The sequence below is a fragment of the Falco naumanni genome, chromosome 3, assembly GCF_017639655.2.
Source record: "Falco naumanni isolate bFalNau1 chromosome 3, bFalNau1.pat, whole genome shotgun sequence".
In the NCBI taxonomy this organism is placed as follows: Eukaryota; Metazoa; Chordata; class Aves; order Falconiformes; family Falconidae; genus Falco; species Falco naumanni.
In genome coordinates this window covers 99,498,364-99,523,416 of record NC_054056.1, presented here as the reverse complement: position 1 = coordinate 99,523,416, position 25,053 = coordinate 99,498,364, and the positions used below count along the sequence as shown (strand labels likewise).

Sequence of the window (25,053 nt, the reverse complement as noted above, 5' to 3'; positions counted from 1 at the left end):
ATCTCCTCTGCCTTGCCCCTCTCTGAGCAGCACAGGGCAGGTGGGGAACGTGGGGTTGTGGTTGGTCCGTAACAGCTTCTCTCTGCTGCTCCTTTCTCATCACACTTTTCCCTACTCCAGCTTGGGTCCTTCATGGGCTGCAGTGTGGGTCCTCTCAATGGGCTACAATTACTTCAGGGGATATCCACCTGTTCTTGTGTGGGGTCATCCACAGGCTAGTGTGGATGTATGCTTTGACATGGACCTCCATGGGCTGCGGGGGAATATCTGCTACACTGCCTGGAGCACCTCCTCCTCTTCCTTCTCCAACCTCAGTGTTCACAGGTCTGTTTTTTCACACCTTTTTTTTCCTCACCTCTCACGGCTCGTGCAGCATTTTGCCACTTCTTAAATACATTTTCACAGAGGTGCCACCAGCTTTGCTGATGGACTCAGCTGTGTTGTGCAGTCTGTTGTGGAGCTGGCTGGAACCAGCTGTGTCCACCACAGGGCAGTCCCTGGCCTCTCCTCACAGAGCCTCCTCTGCTAGCAAAGCCTTGACACCTGCACCCAATGCACACATGGAACATGCACGTTGCAGAGCCTCAGTTTAACTCGCTGCCTAGAAACTGATTGGTTTCTTGAATCGTGAGATTTTCATATCCCTCCTAAAACTAGAAATTCTTTCAGTGATATACTGCTAAACTCTGAATTTACTTATTGGTTACATATTCAACCCCTTTCTGATTTCTTCTAAATTCTTGGATTAATAAAAGAACTAGTTCAGCAAGGTAATTGAACGTCATCAGTTTTAATTTGCCACTTTTAAATGTCATAGAATTCTTTCTATTATTGTGGAAGAATTAATAGCTTTTCTTTAAATTAAAATAGTTTTTTTTTTCTAATAAAGTATAGCAGAACACTAGCAAAAAGAGCATGATGCTTGATTATTTGAGTACTATAGGAAAATATATACTGAAAAATTAAGTAGGAAGGATTAAAAAGGAATATATTACAATTTAGATTATTCCAGTCTATTTTACTTTCTAATATAATGCAGGAAAAATAGTTATATCTGCAAAAAGACAGAAATACAAAGTTAAGTCGTTGTTTCTCCCTCCAAAGTTCATTAATAAGTGTGAGTAGTGGCTAGATTGCCGCATAAGTGATTGTGCTTCCCATTCATCAGAATTTCTTTGGAGCATACATGATCTTCTCTTGGATTAGCTACTCTCCTATCAGCTGAACAGCTGATATGTTAGACATTGCGTCTCTCAACTTTGGAAACCTCTGCATTTCCTTACTATTGCCCTCTGAGCTTTTTTTTCTCCCCTCTCCTGCAACTAGAGAAGGAGTCCTCAAACTTTTTAAACAGGGGGCCAGCGTGCGGATGAAGTGGCAGGCAGTCATCTGTGGCTGCTTGTTTCCCCCCCCCCCCCCCAACGCCCAGTGGGGCGGGGGGTGTGTGGGGGTATGTGTCTGTAAATACCGGGGGGCCAGATTGAGGACCCTGGGGGGCCATATCTGGCCCGTCGGCCATAGTTTGAGGACCCCTGAACTAGAAGCTCCAGGGAGATGTTATTGCAGCCTTTGAGTACTTAAATGAGCTTGTAAGACAGGGACAGACTTTTCAGTAAGGCTTTTAAACTAAAAGTGTAGATTCAAATATAAGGAAATTTTTTTTTACAATGAGGGTGGTGAAACATTGGCACAGGTTGCCCAGAGAGGTGGTAGATGCCCCATCCCTGTGTTCAAGTCAGGTGGGACAGGGCTCTGAGCAACCTGGTCTAGTTGAAGATGTTCTTGCTTATTGCAGGGAAGTTCCAGCCCAAACTATGCTGTGCTTCTATGATTTTATTTAAAGTAAGGACTGTGAGAAATAACTCTCTCTATAGAGATTAGAACTTGTAAAACAAGTCTGAATCCTGGTCTCTTGTTCTTTAGACCTGTTCCTTCACTGGGAAAAGAGCACTTTCCAATTTCAGCGTGTGTTAATATTGCATATTAGATTTGCAAGGTCTTCTCTTCTGTGGTATTTGTGATCACTTAGGTATGTTACTTAAATCAGGGAAAGAGGCTATTACCACATAGAATAATTTGGATCTGACATAGTATATCTCACGGACAATTAAGGATCAGATCTGACTGCCCAGAGAGGCTGGACCATCTCCATCCTTGTAGATTTTCAAGACATAAGAGTATAAAACCCTGAGCAACCTGGTCTGACCTCAGACCTGCCCCTGCTATGAGAAAAGGCTGGAATAGGGACCTCAGGGGGACCTCCTGAGGTCCCTTCCAACCTGATTTACCCTGTTATCTTGTGTTGTGGAATGAATATTTTGGGATACCCAGGCAATCTTTTTACAGTAACTATCCTGTGTATTTTTAATATTTTCAATAGGAAAACTATTTATTATTTGGGAAGATTAATGTAATTTTGGTAAACTGCATGGGAAAGCCAAAGCAAAAGTGAAAAAAAAAATATCTCTTTTCTTTTGAGGCATTCTTCCTAGTTTACAGTGGATATTGAGAGAGTAAAACTTGTTAAAACATATAGAGCTGAATCTCAAACATTAGGCTGTGGAATTTGTTATATGAATCCAGTAGCATGAGCTATACTTCAGACTGAATGACCTGTATGACTTCGTGTGTGGAATATGGACTATTCAGTTTCAGGGAAGGAGGAGAAGCATGGGGTTAATATGTTACATGTTACTTTAAAGGTGCGTGGTCTTATTCAAAAGCAAAGATATATGTAGATAACAGTTGTAAGTAACTTTATTTTTTAAAGCAATTAATTTCTTTACTCCTTCATAAACATAAAAGCACCACTGATACTTAAATAATGTATTTAATGTTATAGATATCATCCAATATATCAGTAGTGAAATGCATACTTTATTTTTAAAAGCTTATTACCTTGCCTTTCCTAGCTTTTCTGTTGACTACTTTTTATGCTTAACTGCTACTGCTACCTAACTAGTTTTCAGTGCTTTTGGAACTTTCTACTGGTAGATGCTTAGTTTGCTGTTTAGAAATAAGAGGTGCTTACATGTCTGATGAATTGTTATAGAAGACACACAAGAAAAAAGGACCACAAAACAGACTGAAAGGGAAACGCATACTGGATTTTGCGTTGTCACGAAAGAAGGTTAACCAGAAACATGCCAATAGGGAAATAGGTAATTTTAATGTGGCAGCCAGGATTTGGGATGCCGAATCAGACACAATGAACATTTAAAATTCATATTTTATTAAGTAATCGTAACTTCTCTTCAGTATCTCAGTATTCAAAATAAGAAAATGCCATGACATATACAAGGGGATGAGGTCCTCAGAAAAAAAATAATTGATAAGTATTAGAAGACAAAAATAAAACTGTTCATAGAAAAAATACTGAAGAAACCTATTATTTCAGTCAACCAGACGCTGATCACAACAAACGCAGTACCAAATCAGGTGAGAAGAACCCACTTTTATCTTTTAAAAAATGCAAATAAGCAATCCCTTCTCCTGAGTGCATCTATAATTATTTTTAACATTTTTTTTTTTTTTCAATAATCAGAGCTAGTGGGAAAATGTTAAACAAGAATTTGGCAGGCAAAAGACCTAATCTTACTAAATTTGAAATTGAATCAGTGTAACATCAGGCTAGTCAGATAATAAATCTAATCATCTGCTACTTAGAAAATGAATAGAAGTGTATATGAATACACAAACACACAGATAGGCTCCATCAGCTAATAATGAATTCATTAGCATGTAGTCCAACAAGACCAAGCCCCAGCAGTACCTTACTAAGTTTAAGTTGTATTTATTTGGTAAGTATTAAATAGTAGTCTGCATAAACAGTACATAATATGTTACTGGACAGAAAATAGCAGAAAATAACACTAACGGTAGGAGGATTCCATTTAGTTTAATGGGAGAAATCCACTGGTTATGCCGCTTCATTTGTTTATGTACTATGGATTTTAAGGATAATGTTCTTTGAATATTATCAAGTTGCATGGTTATTACTGAGATCAAAATTTCATAGTGGAAGAAAAAGAAGAGTTACCTGTTATAAATGCAGCAGCTATAATTATAAAACTATTTTAGCTGTGGTTTCAATATATCAGATAATTCGATTTCCTGAAAACAGCTAAATATGCAATAACATTTCTACTGTCTTCATGAAGTTTGGCTTTATCTATAGGAAGATTCTCAGTGAAGGTATACAAAAATTAATTTTACCCAATTTTATTTTATGATTGGCATTTTGCTTATTTTGCCAATTCTTTTTCAGAATCCATCTTCTCCATTTGACATTAAGAATAAACAGTTCTTTGGAGATCAAACTAAAAGTGGAAATGGATGGATTTTGACACTAATTTTACAATCAAAGTTATAATAAATTGACATGTTGACATGTTCTATGTTTCTGCATTATTGTATGTAAATTAGGGACAAACATTTCTTACACCTTTCAGATTAGCCTAGAACTCTTCCTGTTGTAAAATTTCTGTGACCTAATCAAAAGTTTATTGAAATCAAGTGAAAGACTACTAGTCACTTAAAAGATCTTTTGGTGAATGTCCTTTTATACTATCCAATCCAAACTGAAATATTCTAGATTAACTGTATAGTCTTTGGAAATCAGTAACAGACTTTAGAGAACTTAGAATTCTGTGAAGTATAAAAAAAACCCTTTAAAATACATTTTAAAAAATGTATTTTAAAATTAAAAAGATAATCAAGGCTTTGTCAAAGAGCAATTATCTAAGATACACAGGAAATGAGGAAATGCTGTCAACTGATTTATCACACCACAATCTCAAGTAATCGATTTATCTAGACGAACTTTTGTGTGACTAATCAAGACTGTTTCCATCATTTCAACTTTGCAGTTATGAAAAGATTGCTTTAATGTGATCCTGCAGCTGGGAGCATGTTTTTCCTTAAGGGCTTGTGAGTTTTAAGTCCAGCATGCAGCTAAAGGTGTGCTTGATATATGAGTAAAGCTTTATCCCAAGGACCACGGTAAAGCAGAAAATGAATGATTGATCAAACTTCAGAAATTTTCAGTCAGAAAAAGAGCTTGGAAACCATAAATCTAAGATGATTTGTCATTTTAAAATGATGATATAAATGATTAAAAAAAAAAAGAGATATGTTATAAATACTCTAGAAGTAATAGTCTTTCAAAGTACACTGTGAAAAAGGAAAACATTCAATTGCTTACTATTGTATGCATGTTTATTTTGTGAATTTACAGCATGTGCCAAAATACAGTAACTCATAGGAAAAGTGGCACATACTGTAAATGATGTGTTTGAAATAAAATATTAATGCAATTTTCAATCACTTATAAACCAAAAAATATATTACTACAGATTTTTATAAAGATTAAAACACAATCAACATTTCTTAGAATTTGTTTACATATTTTAATTAATTTTTAATTGATTAATGAATTCCTGCAGACATAAGGCAATGTTTTGTTGCAGACTCCATTTGGCCCTTTCCATCACTGAAAAAACATATAAGGATGAATTCAGAGAACTTTGACACATATGACACAGCTTCCTTCAAAACTATTTTCTCAGCTTGAAAGAGACATCCTTTAGTCACTTTATTCGTACATCAGGAAATTTTGTGCACTTGCATCCTGAGTACTTAGAGACATCTGAGGACTCAAATAAGATCTGTCTTATTTTTCCAAGGCCTTAACAAATAAAAGTATAACACTCAATATAACAGATGTTATTACTTATTCACTTACAGTACTACTAATACTCATACTGCAAGTAACTAATGAAAAATCTCATTGCTGATACTTAAAAATGTCCAGAAACTTCCTAGAATTTTTGTCTCTTCTCTGGTGGTGTTCTCACCCTTCTGATGTCCTTCTGGATCCCCAATAGCCTTGGGTTTTCCTCAGGAGGATGAAGAGGGTACCACAGAGTAGTTATAGTACTCTGTACTTACTGTTGCATCATAGAATCATTTAGATTAGAAAAGACCTTTGAGATCCATTACCTTTGGACATTAACCACTAAAGCGTGCTGCCAAGCACACATGTTGGATAACACTCCATAGCTGAGCTGCAGCATCTCAATCAAAAATGCAAGGAGAATGTTATAGTTCAAAAATTCATTTTTTAAAGAGTTGAGACAGAAGGAAGTGTATTTCCTTCTCAGACTTCTATAGACATTGTCTTTAGTTCCCATGGTTTCTCACCACAGCAGTACATACCAATGGCTTATGGGATTTCTTTATGGATTTGGGGGATTATTAAAAGAGCCAATTCCAAAACCAAAAAGGGAAAGAGGATGAGGACTGGGTAAATGAAAATCCTAAAAAAAAACCAACCCAAAAACAAACCAAACAGAACCTGCCACCTGTCCTAGTATAAATTTTTTTCTGCTGAGGGATGACTGCAGTGCTTAACAGAACATGCAGGCACATCTCAAATCCCTAAGTGATCCTACCCGACCTCTAACTCTCCAGAAGAACATGGGTCTCATTTTGGTCCAATGGCATGTGTACCATCTCTGTGTTTATGTCTCAAATACCTCACAATATCTAAAACAGCAGTAGAGGGACATTCAAATCGCTCTATTAGGTATTTCAAATTTGAAAAAGTTGATGCAAATGGAATGGAATATGAAAATGGAATGTAAGAGAGAAAATCACTGTAGATAAAAAAACCTCAGCTACTACAGGAAATTTGAACTTTAAGTCTGTTTAATATGCAGATGATACCAGCTTAAGGAGATGACTGCTTGTTTTGCGTAAGTGTCCCACCTATAGTTTTGCTTTTACCAGGGTAATCTCTTAATAGGTGTGGCTGGTCTAAAGAAGTGGTATCAGATTTATGCACATACATTATCTTACAGGCAATTTGCTGCTTAGCTGACATCTCTCTCCTGCAGTTATTATGTACTTCCTATGTTTCATCTTAAATGACAAACTATTCAAGCTAACATTTATGACTTTTTGTAGACTTTTACATACAAATGAGACTTAAACTCTGAGGTCAATGTACTGTAGTACCCAATGAATAATACTCAAGTATTAGGTTACTTCAATTGTCTGAAAAAATTACATTACATTGCATTTAGAAAATTTGCAATATTTTACCAAGCGATATTTGCGTGTTGTATTATTACATATTAGAATTTTTAAATTCATTTTGCATTTACTAAACCACAAATAAAACCTCTGCACTTTTTTTTCCTATTAAGTGTAACGACTAGAATAAAGAAACCAACTAAAACTTTCTGCATAAATGCAGCATAACAATGACGATAAAGGGCATACCCCTGAAAGCTCTTATAATGGTCTGTTTTGCATGAGGAGCTCGTAACACTTGCCACAATAGTAACATATGTGTTAATTTTTTAAAAAAACCCTATCCATCTAAGCTGTGCACGTGTACCACTCATAAGATTAAAACATTTGGGATAAATGTATATTTCTTTTCTGCTGGCTATGCGTTTATGCCCACAATTCCCTCAGATCAGTGAGTAGCTAAGTAGATACCAATAAACCTGCTGGGTGCTGCAGATAAAAGTTTTATTAAAATTGTTGCCTTGGGTTTATTTCAGGTGAGTTTACTTTCAAGTGGTGATACCAATGAATTAAAGTATGTACTGGTTTATGAATAAGGTAATGGGAAAATTCCACTGATATTGATGTGTCAAACAATTATGCATATGCTCATTTGGGAGACATAAGTGTTTAGTTATATTTTTTTTGTTAGAACAAAAATGTATTCTTGTAATCAATTAAAAAAAAGTATTTTCTAAATATTCTGTAAATAATTATCTCCTTTCATATTAATATTAAATCTTTATTCTAGTCTTGTTCTAATGACATTATTCATGAAAATGCTAATGACAAAACAAATAATAGGTTTCTGGATACACACACAGACGACTTGCTGCGTGTATGTAGATCTGCATATACACCTCTTTAAGTGTCATTGCTACTTCTGCTCATGTTTTTCAGTTTTCTACTCATTATGCTGTGAGTAATATATCTTATCTTTTGGCTTTCATAGTTGTCATGATTGTAACCAATAGTATATATTGGCTATTGCAACGTCTTTAACAGTGTTTTCAGTAAGAGCATAGGGTAATGAATGGATATTCTCTGGGGAAAAAAAGACAGGCTATTCTGGAGGTTTTTTTGCCAAAGATTACTTAAGAAAAAAACAACAGTAAAACACCCATTATAGAGTATCTATTAACAACACCAAGTAAATAGTCATCAGAGAAAAATATAGAACTTTTAATGCTCCCCACAGCAAATGAGTATTATGGTAAATTACTGGTACACTATACAGAACTCATCTAAAGGTATTTTAACATTAAAAATAAATAAAACATTCAATAAATGTAATATTGAAATCACAATAATTTTTTAGAAAATAATTTCCTGACCTTTAAAATTCTGTCATCACTGTCTTTCCTTCTGGTAAGACTAGAAATACTGATAATGGTAGGACATAACTTATTTATTCATCTCAGAACAAGACTGACACTGAATTTCAGTGCAAGCAGCAGCAAATGTATTAAAGCAATACTAAGCACCATTGGTGTCTGCAGTACTTATATCAAGCAAAATCAAAAAATATACCTTTTTATTCCAGTAAAAAAATATCAGAGTTTATATCTTTTTTCTAAATGTCCACAAGACCAACTTATGAATTAGGTGTTCTGGAATCCTGTAATGATGTATTGCAAAATCAAATGTCTCTGTGAATCTCATTTAATACATAGCTGTCCCTTCCAATCTAAATTTTTCTATAATTATAACTTCAAAGTAAGAAGTAAAAATAGGGCCGGGCTACAAACACATGAAAACAATTTAATGTTAATCATTATTAAAATAAATCATCCTAATCTGCTACAGAATTTGCCACACATGGCCAACCGGGCTCCAAAGGCATATCTAGGTGTCACTGGTGAGTATACGCAGCTAAATTACTTGATTTGCTCTTTAGATATTTTTGACACGTAAATACTTTGGGATTTGTTGGTCTGGTATGAACCCTGAAGAGGTTATTTTCCTAGAACAGAGAAAGTAAGTGTTATCATATGTATATCAAATTAAAAGATTGTGCAGAGCTGAGTATTAGTAGAACATAGCAGTGCTATGGGTACACAAAAATTCAAACATAGCGGTTTTAATAAAACTGACCAACCAAAGAAACCCAAAATCCTAGTAACCCTGTAATTCCTTGTAAGAGAGCTTGCTTTATGGATGTGTGATTTCAAAATGATGCTCTCTGGATTTCCTGGTAGAGGTGAAAGCAGAAATATCTTCTCTGAGGCTGGAGTACATAGATTAAATAATCTTAAATTCTCTCATGAAAGTGACTCATGCTCCCCTTTCTTTCATCATATGACTGCAGGCAATTGATCCACTACAAACTTTAACAGAAGCCTGTGTAAAATATGTGCAATTCTGCCTGGGCAAAATAATACAATAGATGCTTGAACATAACCCTAACGAGTGTAAATTGGCTGATGGTTTGTGGGCTTTTTTTTTTTTTTTTCCATCAATTGATAATCTGGACCATTTTTAAAGTCCATTTTCTATATCTTACTATCATGTCTACTAAGTACAGTTTTCTCAAACTGATACACCTTACCTGGTTCAGTGTCCATGAAGGCTGCTAAAATTTTATATTGATTCTTTAAACTATCATATGAAAATAATTTTTTCAAGTAATATAAACTATACACTTTCAAGTCAGTTGCGCTTTCCATGATGAAATATTGTTTGGAACAGACATCTGTCACAGTTTTATTTTTCAGACAATTAACCATGGGTTCTGCTTTTTTTGTTTCTCAGGTTAACAGGATTTCATCTTCCTCCACCTGTGACAAGTACAAAATCTGTATTTTCACTGCGCTTGACAAGTGACTTTGCAGTTAGTGCTCATGGGTTTAAAGTTTATTATGAAGGTAAGACATTCTTAACAAAATATTCTGGATTTTGGATTTTTTTTCTCTGATCTCTATACATAATAAAACTAAATGTTCCACTAAAATTTATACAAATACACGTTTACACCTTTATCCTAGTTATAATGTTTGCTTTTCATGGAGTCATTCAGATGTATAAGCTTACATCTGAAATCAAAATATTTAAAACTCAACTGTCTGTAGTCCCACCCAGACACAAATGTTATACGACCTTTCCTTTAATAATGCCAAATTCTTTAAATTTGAAAAAAAAACATAATCATAATCTTTCTGGTCCTTCTAACATACGCTTATTCAAATTAATGGCAAGAAATTACTAACTCTTGAATTTCACTAGATAGTTGAATTTATATTTGCAAGTTTTATGGATAGATTCCTTCTCATACTTTTGCATAGGAGAAATGCTGACTCAGTTCTCTGAACTGACATAAAGCTACTTCCCTATTGCAGTTTTCACAACTGTCTACATTTTTCACACAGACACTGAAGTAAAGGAGGTGGCACATGTATTCCTGAAGTCCAGAAGTTCTTATTGCTGTGTGTATGTTCTAGGAAGGACCTTGTTTATGATCAAGTTCACTTTAGTCATGTTTGAAGAGTTGGAATATATCATCTATCAATTTATTTTTTAGATCATTTTATTGGCACTGGGACCATGAGCAAGTATTTATAGGATATAAACAGAAACTTGCTTTTTCTACACACACCCCCCCTTTTTTTTTTTTTTCTTTTCCTTATTTAAATTGATGTAATGACACTTGATCATTTTCCTTCTGTTAAGCATCTCTCTCTGCAAGCCAGGAGCTATAGTAAACTGCGTGGAGAATCTCTGAGACCATTGTACCCTGCTCAGTCCCATCTGCAAAAGAAACTAATCTTTGAGAAAGTAACTAGCTGAGTAACACTTTGACAGCTAGGAAAATATATGTAAACTGGAAATGCAATGAAGGGCTGCCATAGAAACACAGCCCACAGTCACTCTGTAGTAAAATATCTTCAGCCATTGACACAGTTTACTTTCAGACATGATGTGTTAGAATGCTACTTCATATAGACGTTCCCTCCTATATGCACTTACGTCAAGATATGAAATGAAAAACGTATAAGAATTTTCAAGCCTTTCTTGTCCTTTGAGTTATTATAGAAAACAGATGAAGCAATTACACTTTTTTCTGGTTTACACATAAGCAAGAGATAGTTTACAAAACAGAAATTCAAGCTATGTGTAACTGGTTTTGGCTGGATTATAGCTACTTTGTAGTTTGTCAATTCAACCTAAGTGTAACAGGGTTTTTTTGGCTAGATTATAGCTACTCTGTAGTCTGATAATTTTTCAAGTGTTCAGTAACTTTGTTCAGCAGCAGCATTATTGCAAAAATGTCATATGGAAATATACTATGCAATTCTTATGGAATTTTAACTATTTAAAATATAGTATGTACTTCTCATGCATGTTAGGAAAATATGCAGCATTTTTCATCATTGATGTGGTGCCATAAATTGGGAAATTCAGATTCACTATATATGGTATCATCTGCTGTCCTTGTATGTTGTTTGCCAAAAGGTTTTGCACTACTAATACTAACAGGTAGTGTACTATGCATTTCAGTTATCATAGAGAATGATTAAACTTGAAATAGAAGATCACTAACAGAGTTCAATTTGCACATATGACTGACGCCTCACATAGTTCCTTTCCAGGCTAAAATAACGTGGTGAGTAATAAAACTCAGGCTCCTAAATCACTGACAAAGTGTGGGGATATCTTACTTTCAACCACAGAAATCAGCATTTTAGAACAAAACATAAACTTGTTACCTTGAATCTTATACTCATCTTTCTGGAATCTGAGGCATTATTTTGTGAAATCAGGAATATTGAAAGAAGTTAGGCTAGAGCCCAAAGTTTTAGTTAAATGCAGTCTCTCTTACCATGGCCAGACCTGCTTTTTGAAGAGTTGCACCAGAGCACCTTTATTCAGTTTTTTTTCTTTCAATTCCTGTTTTTCTGACTTCCTATGAAGTTTCCTGTCTTTATACCCAGCCAGCAAAGATATGAAAACTCATTTTGTTACATTCATTTCATGCATTGTTCCTTGACATGAGAGAATAGATGTATTTAAATGGTAATCACATCAGGGCAATCTCCGTTTCTGTTCTTGTACTCTTTGTGAATGTGTATAACCCTGCAATCAACATTTTCAGGTCTGGTTCTACCTAGTAACCAATTTTTAAAAATTTTGATTGCCCAGTACCTCTTCTTTTACCTTCCTGATGAAACATCTGCATACTGAGTACCCCTAAATATCAGACCACATACTTAAGTGCTTCATTATGGATCTGTAATTTGAGACCTAAGATAGAAATGATTAGCACCTTATCATTCAAATAAAGCAGAATGATAGAGACAGCATGAAAGGCAGGATAAGCAGTAGAGACATATATCTGAAGAGATTAGATCCAGGTGTGATTTGAAAAAGAAGGAACATACCTTTCATAATCAGTGATCATTTAACAGACTTTCCTTTGAAACATTTGGAAATAGATGTCATAGATGGTTATATGGGATACATTACTATTCACTGTCTAAAAAAACCCCAACAAACAACCAACACCCCCAAAAAAACAAACAAAAAAAGCCCCAAACCAAATAAACAAAGGCCACCAACAGCTCCTTCTCAGACCTCCTATCTGCCTTGAGATATTTGCAGTTGAGCTGAAAGTTGACAAGAAACTCCAGAGTACCTGATATTATCTGTGGGAAATATGACTCTACCATGGAATTTCTTGATCACAGCATAGAGGAACATATTAATTTTCTGGTCTCCTGAGGAAAAAAAATGAAAAGACATGAATTTATATCATCAATAGAACTACTATTCTGGGGCACATGCAAGCGTCTGCAATTGCATCCAGTCAAACTAAGTACACAATAGACCACAGAAACACCAACTCTGGCCTCCTACCATCAATACCATAAGACTCAGTCTGTACCCTCTGTCCCTTCATCCTTCTCTTTGTCTCTTCTTCTCTCCTTTGCTTCTCACCTGTCTTTCTTTCCTCAGCGTCAAGTGGGATATTTGAGTTAGATTTGGTACTGGTTTTTTAAGTTCAGTTTGTCTATTATTTAGGAAAGAACACATTTGAGAAATACACTGTCTATATAGCACAATACCCGTGGAGAAAAAAGATTTTGTGAGAGAAAACTGAAACAGATTACTCAAAAGAAAAGGACTTCACTTACAGTGACAACAGAAAATGATGACATGCATTGAAAATTCGGGAGGGATTTTAAGACAAAAACTCGAGCTATAATAATTACCAGCTGCAATTTATCATTTTGTCTCTGTCTAGCAACCCAGCTTTGCTGGCTGGAGTAAGAAAGGGGGGAAGTCTGCTGATTCTATGCCTGGTGGGTTTTTTTGTTTTGTGTTTGGTTTTTTTTGTTTTTTTTTTTTTTTTTTTTTTTCTGGAGAGGTTTCTGGCATCTTTTTTTTTTTTTTTTTTTTTTTTTTTAGTAGCTTTCAGGGTCTGTGTAACATGTTTGGCTATTAACATATGGAGGATAAGTGTTATACTTAATCTCCTATTTGATAATTTAGGCCAAGTCATAGTGTAGCTGTGTCCTTTTTATTTTATTTCTGATAAGATTATTTTGGGTTTGGAATAGAAGAATTTGATGCACTTTTCCATTTCCTGTGTTCCTAAGATACATAAGCAGCTTTATTCATTGAGAGCACAGGAGGGGAAATACAGCTGCTGAGAAAGAAAGCAACAAAGCAGCTTGGCCCATACAGCGAGGGGTTTCAGTGACCCCAGTCCTGCTTTGAACAGTGCTTCCTTTGGTTCTTGCTGGGCTATTTAACAGCTATTAAACAGGTAGCTGACATTGTTAAAATCATTGACTTCATTAACAAATTTACTGCTAGTATTTATGGCAATCTTCATTCGAGATAAATACGATAGGCATTTTTGTGCTATTCTATTGATCATGGATAAGAAAAAAGGAACTTAGTATGTAAGTTATTCTTATACATAAAACTATGAATGTCCTGGAGATTAAGCACAATTATTTATAATAGTGTTATGAAATATAATTTTATCTGTTTTGTAGTGCTACACATCTTTTAAAAGATGAATTATAAAACTGAATTACTGTACACTGCATAAATAATGAAATGGTCTTCATGTTTGTACTGGGGTGGTGCAATAGGAATTCGGCAATTCTGCTGAAATGATTTTGAGAGGGGTTTGAGAGCAATTTTAAAAATTTCAAGACTTATCTTTATAGGTAACAGGAGGTGGGAGAAGGAAAGAAGGGAGCAGATGGTGTTTATTAACATAATAGAATTTCCATCTAGTAACTTCTAGGGATCTATTACACATTTCTTTCGGGAATATTAAGAAAAATTGGTAGCTAATGTACAGGATTATTGAAGCATGTAGATCAGAAATAATATTAGGACTTAGTGCCAGGATGTGGATGCTAAAAATAATTTTGGCTGTTGGTATAAAGCTAGAGAATGTGAACAAATAGGATAATATATTTTTAACTCTTCTGCATATCAAAATTCAGAAATGTTACTACACATAATCTAAATCTTGGATTTAGGTAAGGTTCACAAAGTACTAGTTGTATTAAGCTAGTAATATCACTACTAACTTCATGTAAAAATTTAAAGGATTACTAATGAATTACTGCTTAATATTGGAGAGGTGTCTATAAAAGATCTGCACAAAAAATGTTTGCTAGGCTAGAGTTGTAAAAGCCACAGACTTTAAGTTGTAAAGTTGTCACCAGGCTTACTACCTGACAGATACCACAGGCTTTTTGTTATTGTTGTTGTTCAGATTTTGCCATAGCTATTTTGGGTATGGCTACTTTCTGTCATAAGATTGCTTCAGCAAGCCCTTAATAAAAATGGAATTAAATAGAATTTGCCTAGTGTTTCTGAAAGAAAGTTCACAAAGAAAAAAAAAAATCAAGAATGCTTAAATTACCTAAACAGATATATTGATCATGTAAACTCCTATTTTGAAAATGAAGCATATTAAATCTAACAAGGAAACATACTAAATATAAGATTACAATCTTAATTCTGAATTTTTACTGTAATTTAACCTGTTAGATAACAAGTTAAAAAAAAAAAAAAAAGGGTGCTGGAGTTTCTTTTGGTTGAATATATGAGTATCTGCCATATTGTCTAAGGAGTCACATAAAACTATCTGTCATATCCTTCTGATCTTGGAATACTAACTGTGGACAGAAAACATCCCAACAATGCCTATTCATAGACTTGTATCTACTGTCCACAGCATGTCATGCAGAAATAAAATGGCTTTATATTCAGCGAAATAAAAAACATGGGAGATACTTACCAGGCTTTGGCTTTATTGTACCATTTGTCAAGACAGTCATTAACATGGTAGGTAGTTATGAAATCCCTTGGTAAATGGAAGTCAAAGGGAAAATGACGATTGTCAATATTTTAAAATTGATGTAATAAATGAAGGGGAGTTATCAAATCACAAGCAAAGTTTAAAGAAAGAATAAATAAATATTTATGCTATAAAATGTAGTGCTAGGTCATGTTGCAAAAGTGATTTTATATTGATGTGTTTGCAGTGTAATTGCACTAAGAGAATTAAAGCTGCACAAATTTTATGTTGTGATTAACAATAGCAGAACATTATCCTGCTTTTGATCATATTATTAATAGTTCAGCATCAATCCAGACAAGAAAAAGCAAATCAAAATATTCATTCTATTAAAATAAAAAAAAACTTAGATATTTTATCGGGTAAAACTATAAATCTATATTCTTTGCCATGTGTCATACAGAGATGTATAGTCACATGACATCTTCCTAGACAATGTTTTTTAAAATTGCAAGTATTATTTTGAAAATACACTCTTGTCAGTTAATATTTAACATTGTCACTAAATAAAATGAGTATTGTCTGGGAAAATACTTGTTTTCTTCCAGTTGACCTCGTGTAGCCTGTGTGTCACAATAGATCATTGCCTCAGGACTACCACGCTAATCCTAATGCCAGAAGTACTTGCAATGCTGTAGCACAGAAGGGAGTCACTCGTTATGAAATCAATAGCAGGTTGCCTTGGCGCTTATTAATTTTACCATTATTATACCATTCCTGTATAGATCCAGAGAGTAAAGAAAAATAGACCAGTGGACTTAAATCTGGTTAATTTTTATTGCATTTCACACCTTTTTCTTATACTGCAATCACTAAAGAATAACTTCTGAAAACAAATTCAGCTCTTGAAGACATCAAGATTTAAGAAAAATATCACTTGCTTTGATTCCACTGGCCACTCTGCCTCACTGATATGTAAGACTTCTTACTCTGTTTTCAAAACTTCTAGTCGCTGGCTTTTGTTCTGCTTTTATCTCCTAAATTACAGAGCCCTTAGTGTCAGCATCTGTTAGTTCTTATGCTAGGTTCTTAAGTACTGCAATAAAATCACACACCTCAGACTATTCTTTCTCTTTAAAGTCTTAACATCCAGTATTTTGTCCCAAATCACAAACTATTTTGTGCTGTTCTACATTTTCATCATTTTGTGGGTGTTGTGATGTCTGTGTGAAAAACAGGTCTGGTCAGTACACTTGTCTGAGCCTGCAACCTCATCACCGCAATCTGTCCTATCTTCTTATTAAATCCTTTTTTAACTCTCAATGCGATCTCTCTACCTGTGTGAGAGGGCTTCAAGGGCTGAGTGACAGCTACTGGTGTCACACTGGTACCTGGGGGATTGCGAATGTGTGTGCACCTGTGACCCCAGGAGGTCCTGGGTGTGTGCCTGGGTCAGTGACCTCCTGCATATGCCAAAAAAGGGACCTGACTGCTAGTGCTTGTGTTTTATGCGAGTACGTTCCTGTAGGTAACTGCTGTTGAAGGAAGCACCTTGTCTGGGGCAGTCTGTAGCCAGTCCTGTGTCTTCTGCATGTCCCTCTGTTTCTCTGGCATAAGTACTCAGCTGTGCAACTGGTGGAGTCTGCAAATGGGAAAGTAGCAACAAGGTCCATCAGCCCAAGACAGACACTCCCAGGTCTCAAGGTGCCCCCAGCTTGCCTTCTATGGCTGGGCAAGAGAAACCTCCAAGCCCCTGGGCTGCTGGAGGCAGTGGTCATTTATTACATCCTTCAACATATTTAAATGTCATTTGAGTTCATAAAGAATAATACGCCCTTGGTAACTCTGTGCTGACTATTCCCAGTTACCTTCATCCTTCAGTGTTAGAAAATGGATTACAAAAGTGTGCTCTTCACACTATTCCAGAAACTGAGGGAAGAGTTACTAGTTTACAGTGCCTGTGGTGGCCTCTTGCTTTCATTAGGACAGGTACATCACTAGTCTGTCTAGTCAAGGGACTACCACTGATTGATGTAATTTTTAACGGATTACAGACAGCAGTTTTTCAGTCATGGTGGGACAGCTCTTTCAGTACCCTTGGGTGAATCTATGAATGTGACTATATTCAACTTCTTTCCATAATCCCTCAACTCCACACCCAGAATGGGCTGCTTCTCTCCCCCCCAACCATATTGATACATGAAGAATTTTCTTCTTGTGAAGACCAACGCATAGAAGGCATCATGTTCTCTATCCTTTTCCATGTTATCTGTGGTTGTATTCCCCACACACTTTTTGCTACTAGCATACCTGTAGAATCCCTTTTTATAATCCATAACACTCCTTGCTAGCCCCTTGAACTTTGACCTTCTGCATTTTGTCCCTAAGTACTGAAACAACACGTTTGTACTCATTTCTTGTTGTCTGTTCTTTTTTCCAATCTCTTTGTTGTCTGTACTTCTTTGCATTTTAGATCATTAAGCTCCCTTCTTAGGCTCATGAATCATCTGCCAAAGTTCATTTCCCCTTAAAATAGTTGGTTGTCTTTTAAAAAATCAGACATCTCTCTGGCTGCCCTTCCTTCTCATAATTGCTTCCCCAGAGATTCTATGTAACAATTCCCCAAATAACTCCAAATATGATGTCTTAAAGTCTAGTGTCCCAATTTTACTACTTTGTTCCCAGCTCAATTCTCTTCTACTCTGTAGTTAGGTCCCTGCCCCCAACAAGACTATTTTTAAAGGCCCTGCTTTTGAGGTAAGCAAGTCTGCCTGTGCTTGTGTTCTTCTTTGCTTGATCATGTGGTTTCATTCCCTCTCAGCAGTCCTACTTCATCTTCAGATGAGGTACCATGATTAAGGAGGCCAAGCTCTTGAAGCTAGGCACTGGTCTGCTGGATGCGCTTCCTCATTGCCAGAGCTTTTCTCCTAACCAGAAGGATTGATAGGGATGCCAACACCATCTGGGATCATATTCCCCTCACTCTTGCCCTCAGAATTCCATACCAACCTTTGATCTGCTTAAGGTTTCCCTTTGCCACATTTTTGCCACTTCCATGGCTGAGCAGCGTGAAGTAGCAGTTGTGAAGCTGAACAGATATCAATTGCTCTGTGAAATTATGGATCTGGGCTCAAGGCAAAAAGCACATTGTCCAGGATTATAGGTCTTGGCTTGAAGGCAGGGGATGGTGCCATGCAGGAGAGAATATTTAACCACTAGTTACATCTCAAAAGTTCAGTATAGATGGCTGTGTCACTTTATTAGCAGTATGCAAAAGTACAGTTAAAGATTGTTCCTGCTGCCAAGGATTTGACAGCCTATTTTCAAGAGAGTATGTGTTAAATGCATCTAGAAAGACTTCTCTTCCTTGTTCTTTCATTTGCAAAATAACATATCATTTATAGCAAAAAAGCTCATGTACGTGTGCTTGATTATAGACCTAGTGTTTTATTCTACTGCAATTGCCAGCTGGACTTCAGTTGTTTTATGTTGGATGCTAAATTTTCTTTGATAAATCTTAAAAAATTAAATAAATAAATTGATTGATTAGAGAGCCACAGAAACATGCATGATTTTGTTCCAGGCAAAATGAAGGGAAATATATTCATTTGTTTCAACATCTGCAAAAAAGGTCATTATTTGAAAGTTTAAACCCAATCATTTCTTCTGCCTTAAGAAATATTTAATTATTGGGAGAAAAAAATATCTCTCCTTAGTCTGGAAAAAATTCACTTACTATTTCAATGTTCTGTTTAATTTATTTCTTTCAGAATAATGTTGTTAAAGAAGCCATATTTGTCAACCTATGCTACCGTAATTTATCATTTTGATACACGCTTCATATTGAAGCTTAACTAAGACAGTGATTAATTTGAGATCTTAATTAAATGTCAGCCTTACTTTAGGTTTTTTCTTGTATTTTCATTGTCAATTTTCATGAAAAAAAAAATTGAATATACACTGCAAGTCTTGAAAGAAATGTCCCAAGAGATTCTGAGTTTTTCTTTGTGACTTACATTCTTCATCTACTGGACTGTCATATTATTAAGATAAGTACAATACCCTGACAAAATCAAATCTCAGGGCAATCAAATTTAAGATTCACATTTTGATCCCATGTCTAGACAAGTAGCAGTAACTGTAATCCAATATAGTTGAAGAAGTATTCTGTAGGAACTAATATACTGCTTATTAAAGTACCAAATGAAATGCAGCTCCTTGTTTATAAGCACTTGCTTCCCTCATGCTTTTCCTAAATTACAGCTCAAGGAAATTTTGAAGTAGTAATATGCAATAGCAGAATTTGAAATATCCATAAAGTTCATAAAAATGGAGCTACTAATGGGTGATACTTAAACTTCTAGAAATATATGGTTGAATTCTTCAACCCACATTTGGTATTTGATAGAATTTTGGCTTTGATTTTGTCAGCTTTCATAGAATTTCTGTATCAATAGTATCAAAATACACAGATCTGCAAGAACAAGTTTGGTATGCTCAGCATGAAATCTTAAAAACTCTTCAAAAGTCAATAGGAAACTTTACAGGTGGAGAAGTTTATTCATTATGAGAACATGCATCTCAATAATACATAGCTGTAATCTAAGAACAGACTCATTTTGTCACCTGAACAGATTTTCAAATTTTGCCAGTTTTTCACAAGTGAGTTAAATTTATAGTTCATATTTGAACACTTAGATCCATAATAAGATAGCCATACTGTTGAGCATTCAGTAGCAAGCTTAATACAAATTATGTGACACAAAATGCTTGGGAATAGCTGAACTTTTTTTTAGGTTTGTAAATAAAGCATCCAGTTATGCCAGTCACTGACATCCAGAACAATACTGTTATAACCATTTAGCTGTGATTATAATAACAATTTTATTTTAACAAGAAGAGAAAACTAGTTGCTTACTCGGCACTGGAATCCTCTGCTTTTTGAAAAGAAATAAAATTTTTTAGAAGTGATTTGCTTTTTTTGATCAGTCCTTAGCAGACAATTGCTCATTAGCCAATGAGGTCATAAAAGCAAACCTCAGTGTAAATTTAGACAGCTTTGGGAATGGGTGGATAATAAGGTCATGAACTAGATGGTCTGTCAAATGCCTTACAATTTAGAGGGACAAAAAAAAAAAAAAAAAAAAGTTAAAATAATTGAAAACAATTGTATCGACAAGTAAATACTAGTCTTCTGGCTGAAGGAGCTGTTTTCCTTTGGTAATTCTGCTTTTCTGTTGATGAACAACATAAAAAAAATCCCATTCCTTTATTAGATGGCTGTCAGCAGGCCGTTAAAATCCCATGGACCATAAGTTTCATGTTACAGCTAAAAATTAATTACCTAAGCTGCTTATCTAAGATCTGTACCATAGATGAAATTTGAAAAGTGGTCCCAAAATATTGATACAATTTTAAAACTGGTTTTTTTTAAATGCAGCTTTACATTAGAAAGGTTTTAAAACTCCAGAACTAACCTATATTTTGTTTAAACAAAGAGGTTTATCCTAAGGAAAAATAATAATGAATTCTTGATACATTTTTGATCGAAAAGCCTAGAAGTTTACATACTTTAAAAACAGTTCATTACATTTAGGATTTTTTTTTTAAAGAATATTCTGAAAATAATGACAGTGAGGTAATTAAAAAGATCATAAAAATATTATCTCGAGATTTAGTGCAGAACTCTTATACCTTCTTTGCTTTTGGTTTTCATCTCACATTCTGTAGTTTCCCTGCTATATATAATGTATATACATATATATATATATATACAATATATAAAATAAAACAGCATTTGAAGTGAGTACAGAGAAAATGGACAGACCTTAATCAGAAAGCAATCCTACTGCTTCCATATAAAAAATAGATGTCTAGGAGACTTTCTTACATATTTATTGTATGAGTAATTAAGAAATTAAAGCATAAGGGTCACAAAGATTTAATTTTTTTAATTGAATTTAGCACTTAGGTTGCTTTTCAGTTACTGCTCTGTCAGTGTGCCTATAAGGAATAAGTGTTCTTTTAGGACCAGATATCATTGCCAGTTGTAGCATTCAATTCCCAGTCTCTCTAAAGAGATAATCAACACTGATGCAGTTAGTGGCAGTTGTAGAGCTGATTTTGTGATGAAGATATGCATCATCTCGGATATGATTTGCAACCACAGGGCAAGAAAATGCTACTAAAGTATGGCTTCTCAACATGAGTGTGTCCAGATTTAAATTGATGATGTAGAGCTGAAAGCCTGCGCTGTATGCTTATTCCTCTCAGCACCTTGACTCTCTAGTTTACTAGTTATTAGTAAATAGAGAGATGATAAGAATAAGCTGTTTATAGACAAGTAGTGTTGTAAAATAACAACATGCTATGTCATCTTTAATTACAGCATAACTGCTCAACTCTGTACTTGTCACAAGAGCTCTTATTGCAAGCAATAAGAATGTCCGATTCAGGACATGAGGCATCTTCATACAGAAAAATTTTCTACTTCCATCCACAATTCTGCTATTGTCATATCTAAATTACATTCCAACTTCACATATTGTTGAGGTATAATGAAATACAGACTCCTTATACCTCAACCTTTTCCAAGGCTCTGCAGTCACTTGAAAGACACTTTTTCTAAAGTCTTCTTTATCAATTAAATACATTTATATATTTACTATTCAAAGAATACCTTTTAAAGTAAAGCATCAAATAATATTTAATAAACCCAGGAAAAGTTGCTCAAAAACAGGAGCTAATTGAACAAAGAAATCAAAAGAATAAATTCTTTGAAGATGATGATAGAAAAGGAAATAGAAGCTAAAACTTTTGGTTATAACTGCCAAATGGTACAAAGACTCATAGCACAGGATTTTCTCACACTGGTGTTGATAGGCAACACATTTCAGTTTTGATCAATGGACCAAGACAAATAAGCATGGTATTAGTGAAGTTTTCGGAGGAGTAACTTATCAGCTTGGTGAGATTAAACTGGAACTACAGAGCAGAGAAAAAAAATTGAAAAACTAGTGGAGAGAATATTACTTGAATTACAGTATTAAATGCCATTATTGTTTTTGCGGCACTTCTTAGTCTGGTCCCCAGCCTCATGTTCCTTTCTTCTTCCTTGTTTGCTCGCTGTAGCACTCACAAGGCTATGCAGGAGTCAGATCAGGGAATTGGTATGGATGAAAACATAGTCTTGTTGCACCTGTATTACTCCCTTATCGTGTTCTCTGATCCAGCCTGCTGCATGGCTCACAAATGCTCACAGCAAGCCAAAACATGAATGAGATACATACAGGTAATGGTGGGAAAAAACATTGCTCCTTTGACAACAGCCCACTTACCTTAATTTAAAACATTTTTTTAGTTGCAACTTGATGCAATGTGTGTAATGCAGAATGACAATAGATTGTAACAGTCTTACAGTTGTGAATTGTATCACTACTTGTCTGTGTTTCTCTTTGCATAATGCCTGGTACCAGATTTACTAAATACAGAAAACTGACTCTTGCTGCTTAGAGGAAATCACAATATCTTGGATTCCCAAGATTGTTTTGGTTTGCAAATACTCCAAGAAGCAAATCTGTCATGTTTGGATTTGAGTCTTTCATGAAAGTATTATACGATGTGCCTGTTACATTCACTTGAATCCAGTTTGATCATTATACAGACTTGAAACAATAAATTAAAAAAGAAAAAAAATCCCAAAGATTAAATATGTATTACAGATTGGAAATAACTAAAAAAAAAGAAATTTAGTTTAAGAAGTTGCAATCTTAACATACAGCACACATTTTTTCCTGGGCTTCTTCAATTTCTCCTGAGATTTAGGTCTCCTTTTTCCAACCTCTGCCCGATAACCCCTTCTGTTCTAAGGCTGGCTTTCCCATATGAGGTATTTCAGATTATACCTTCACTCCTCCTTTTTAAGGGATGGAGTTCTTTTCTTTTGTCTCTATAGTTTAGAACTCCATTCAAGTTCATTTATTTGATAGACAGCATGTGTTGAGTTTATGATGATTGTGACATATATCAGTCTTCACCTCCAGTACTACCTGTGGCATAGATACAAATGAAAGAAAAAGGATACTGCCCTATTTTCTGGGACTGGTTTCCTTTCTTGCGAGATTTCTTAAATTTTAATTTCTATTACATTCTTTCCTTAGCTCACTTCTTTAAGTACACTATCTTGTAGGTAACATTTTTAAAGACTGCTACATAATTTTATAAATCCTATCACATGTGAGGGATTAGATGGTTGGGATTCACCTCACAAGAGTTCCAATACACATTACAGTGCTGATGTTGATATCCTGTATTGCCATTGCAGACTTTCTGTATAATAGAAGGCAGAGATAAACAATTCTTGAGTGCCATCCCATATCTTTTCTCACTATGGGCTACAAAGTAAGCATACGTGACTAGTACATGCTAACTATAACACAGTTGGGGTTTTTGTCTTCTTTGACAGAATATATGACATACTACTACAGAAACTACAATATTCACATTTTTCACCCTGTCCCCCCCAAATTTTCAACAGTTTAAAGGCCCCTATTGTCATATAAGTGCAGGTGTTATGGTGGAAAATGTAATTACTTGTAGCATTTTTGCTGTTCCTGCCTTTAGGTCACATCTGTGGTCTTACAAGCAGTTGAACATCATATTGACTCTGTAGGGCACCTGGGGCTTTCCACTGGTGGGACTGCTGAAAGGCCACAGCGATATTTCAATTTTACTCACCTTTCCCTCATAAGAGCACTAGGATGAGTCAAAGACCCTTCCATACTGCTACCTGCAACCAATTTATCTAAGCTTTTCACATGTTACTTGCTTGTGGATTTTTCTTGTGATTTTAACTTGTTTGCAACGAAGGCAAGACTAGACTTTAGCATATTTCTGAATTCATCTGCTGGTTCGAAAGTCTGAAGCTGGGAAACTTATTTGCTGAATTTCTTGGTTTTGCTCTAGATTTAATAATATGGCCTACAGATCTGGCCTAGAGTATGTGTGTCTCCATTGCTAATCAAAATCAAGACCACTACAGTTCATCTGATCCATTGCCTCTTTTTTTACCTTCAAACGTAACTAATTTAGTTTAAAACTATATAAATTGGTTTTGTTCATAGATCTTTTGCAAGAAAAAAGATAAGTTCAGTAAGTTGGTGATTAATTTTTCACTGTACTATTTCAGAAGTGCAAAGTCAAAGTGATTTTCCAGTTTACTTTTTTTTTTTTTTTTTAAATGAATGTTGCCAACTGCATTTGCATCATTTGAAGAATAAGAATTTAAGATTAACATGTGTATCATCTTCTGGTTTTAATCTGTGTAAGTGTAGCATAGGAGAGCATCAACATCACTTTCCACTTCCCACAGAAATTACACAGGATTCTAAGGATGGTTATCAATTGATTTTACTCCCAAATTAAATAATACAGAAGGAACAGGTTTCATTCCCTCTTTTTTCCAGAACCAAGGAAAATTACACAAGACAAATGTTATATTTCAGAGCAATCTAAAGTAGTTAATTAGATGCAACAGACTGGACATCTACTCAGAGTCACTTGGTTTTTATTTTGCAGCAATAATTCAGTCTGTCTGATATTCTTTGCTGCTACATCCAGGTGTTCACACAGTAGGTTTGTTAAAGGGCAGTACCATAAGAGTTTTAAAGCAAATGGAAGGCATTATTTCAAATCCTGAGCTACAGACCCTTCTTGTC

At 35.0% G+C, this 25,053-nt stretch overlaps 1 protein-coding gene across 2 annotated transcripts in view; it reads left to right on the top strand.

Annotated features, from left to right (window-relative positions):
- Nucleotides 1–25,053, top strand: part of CSMD3 (CUB and Sushi multiple domains 3) — a 726,030-nt gene that overhangs the window by 101,466 nt on the left and 599,511 nt on the right. For both annotated transcript variants that reach the window (XM_040588420.1, XM_040588419.1), the window contains exon 3: nucleotides 9,826–9,938. In XM_040588420.1, coding sequence (XP_040444354.1) covers nucleotides 9,826–9,938 — 113 coding nt within the window. The remainder of the gene's footprint in view (nucleotides 1–9,825; nucleotides 9,939–25,053) is intronic.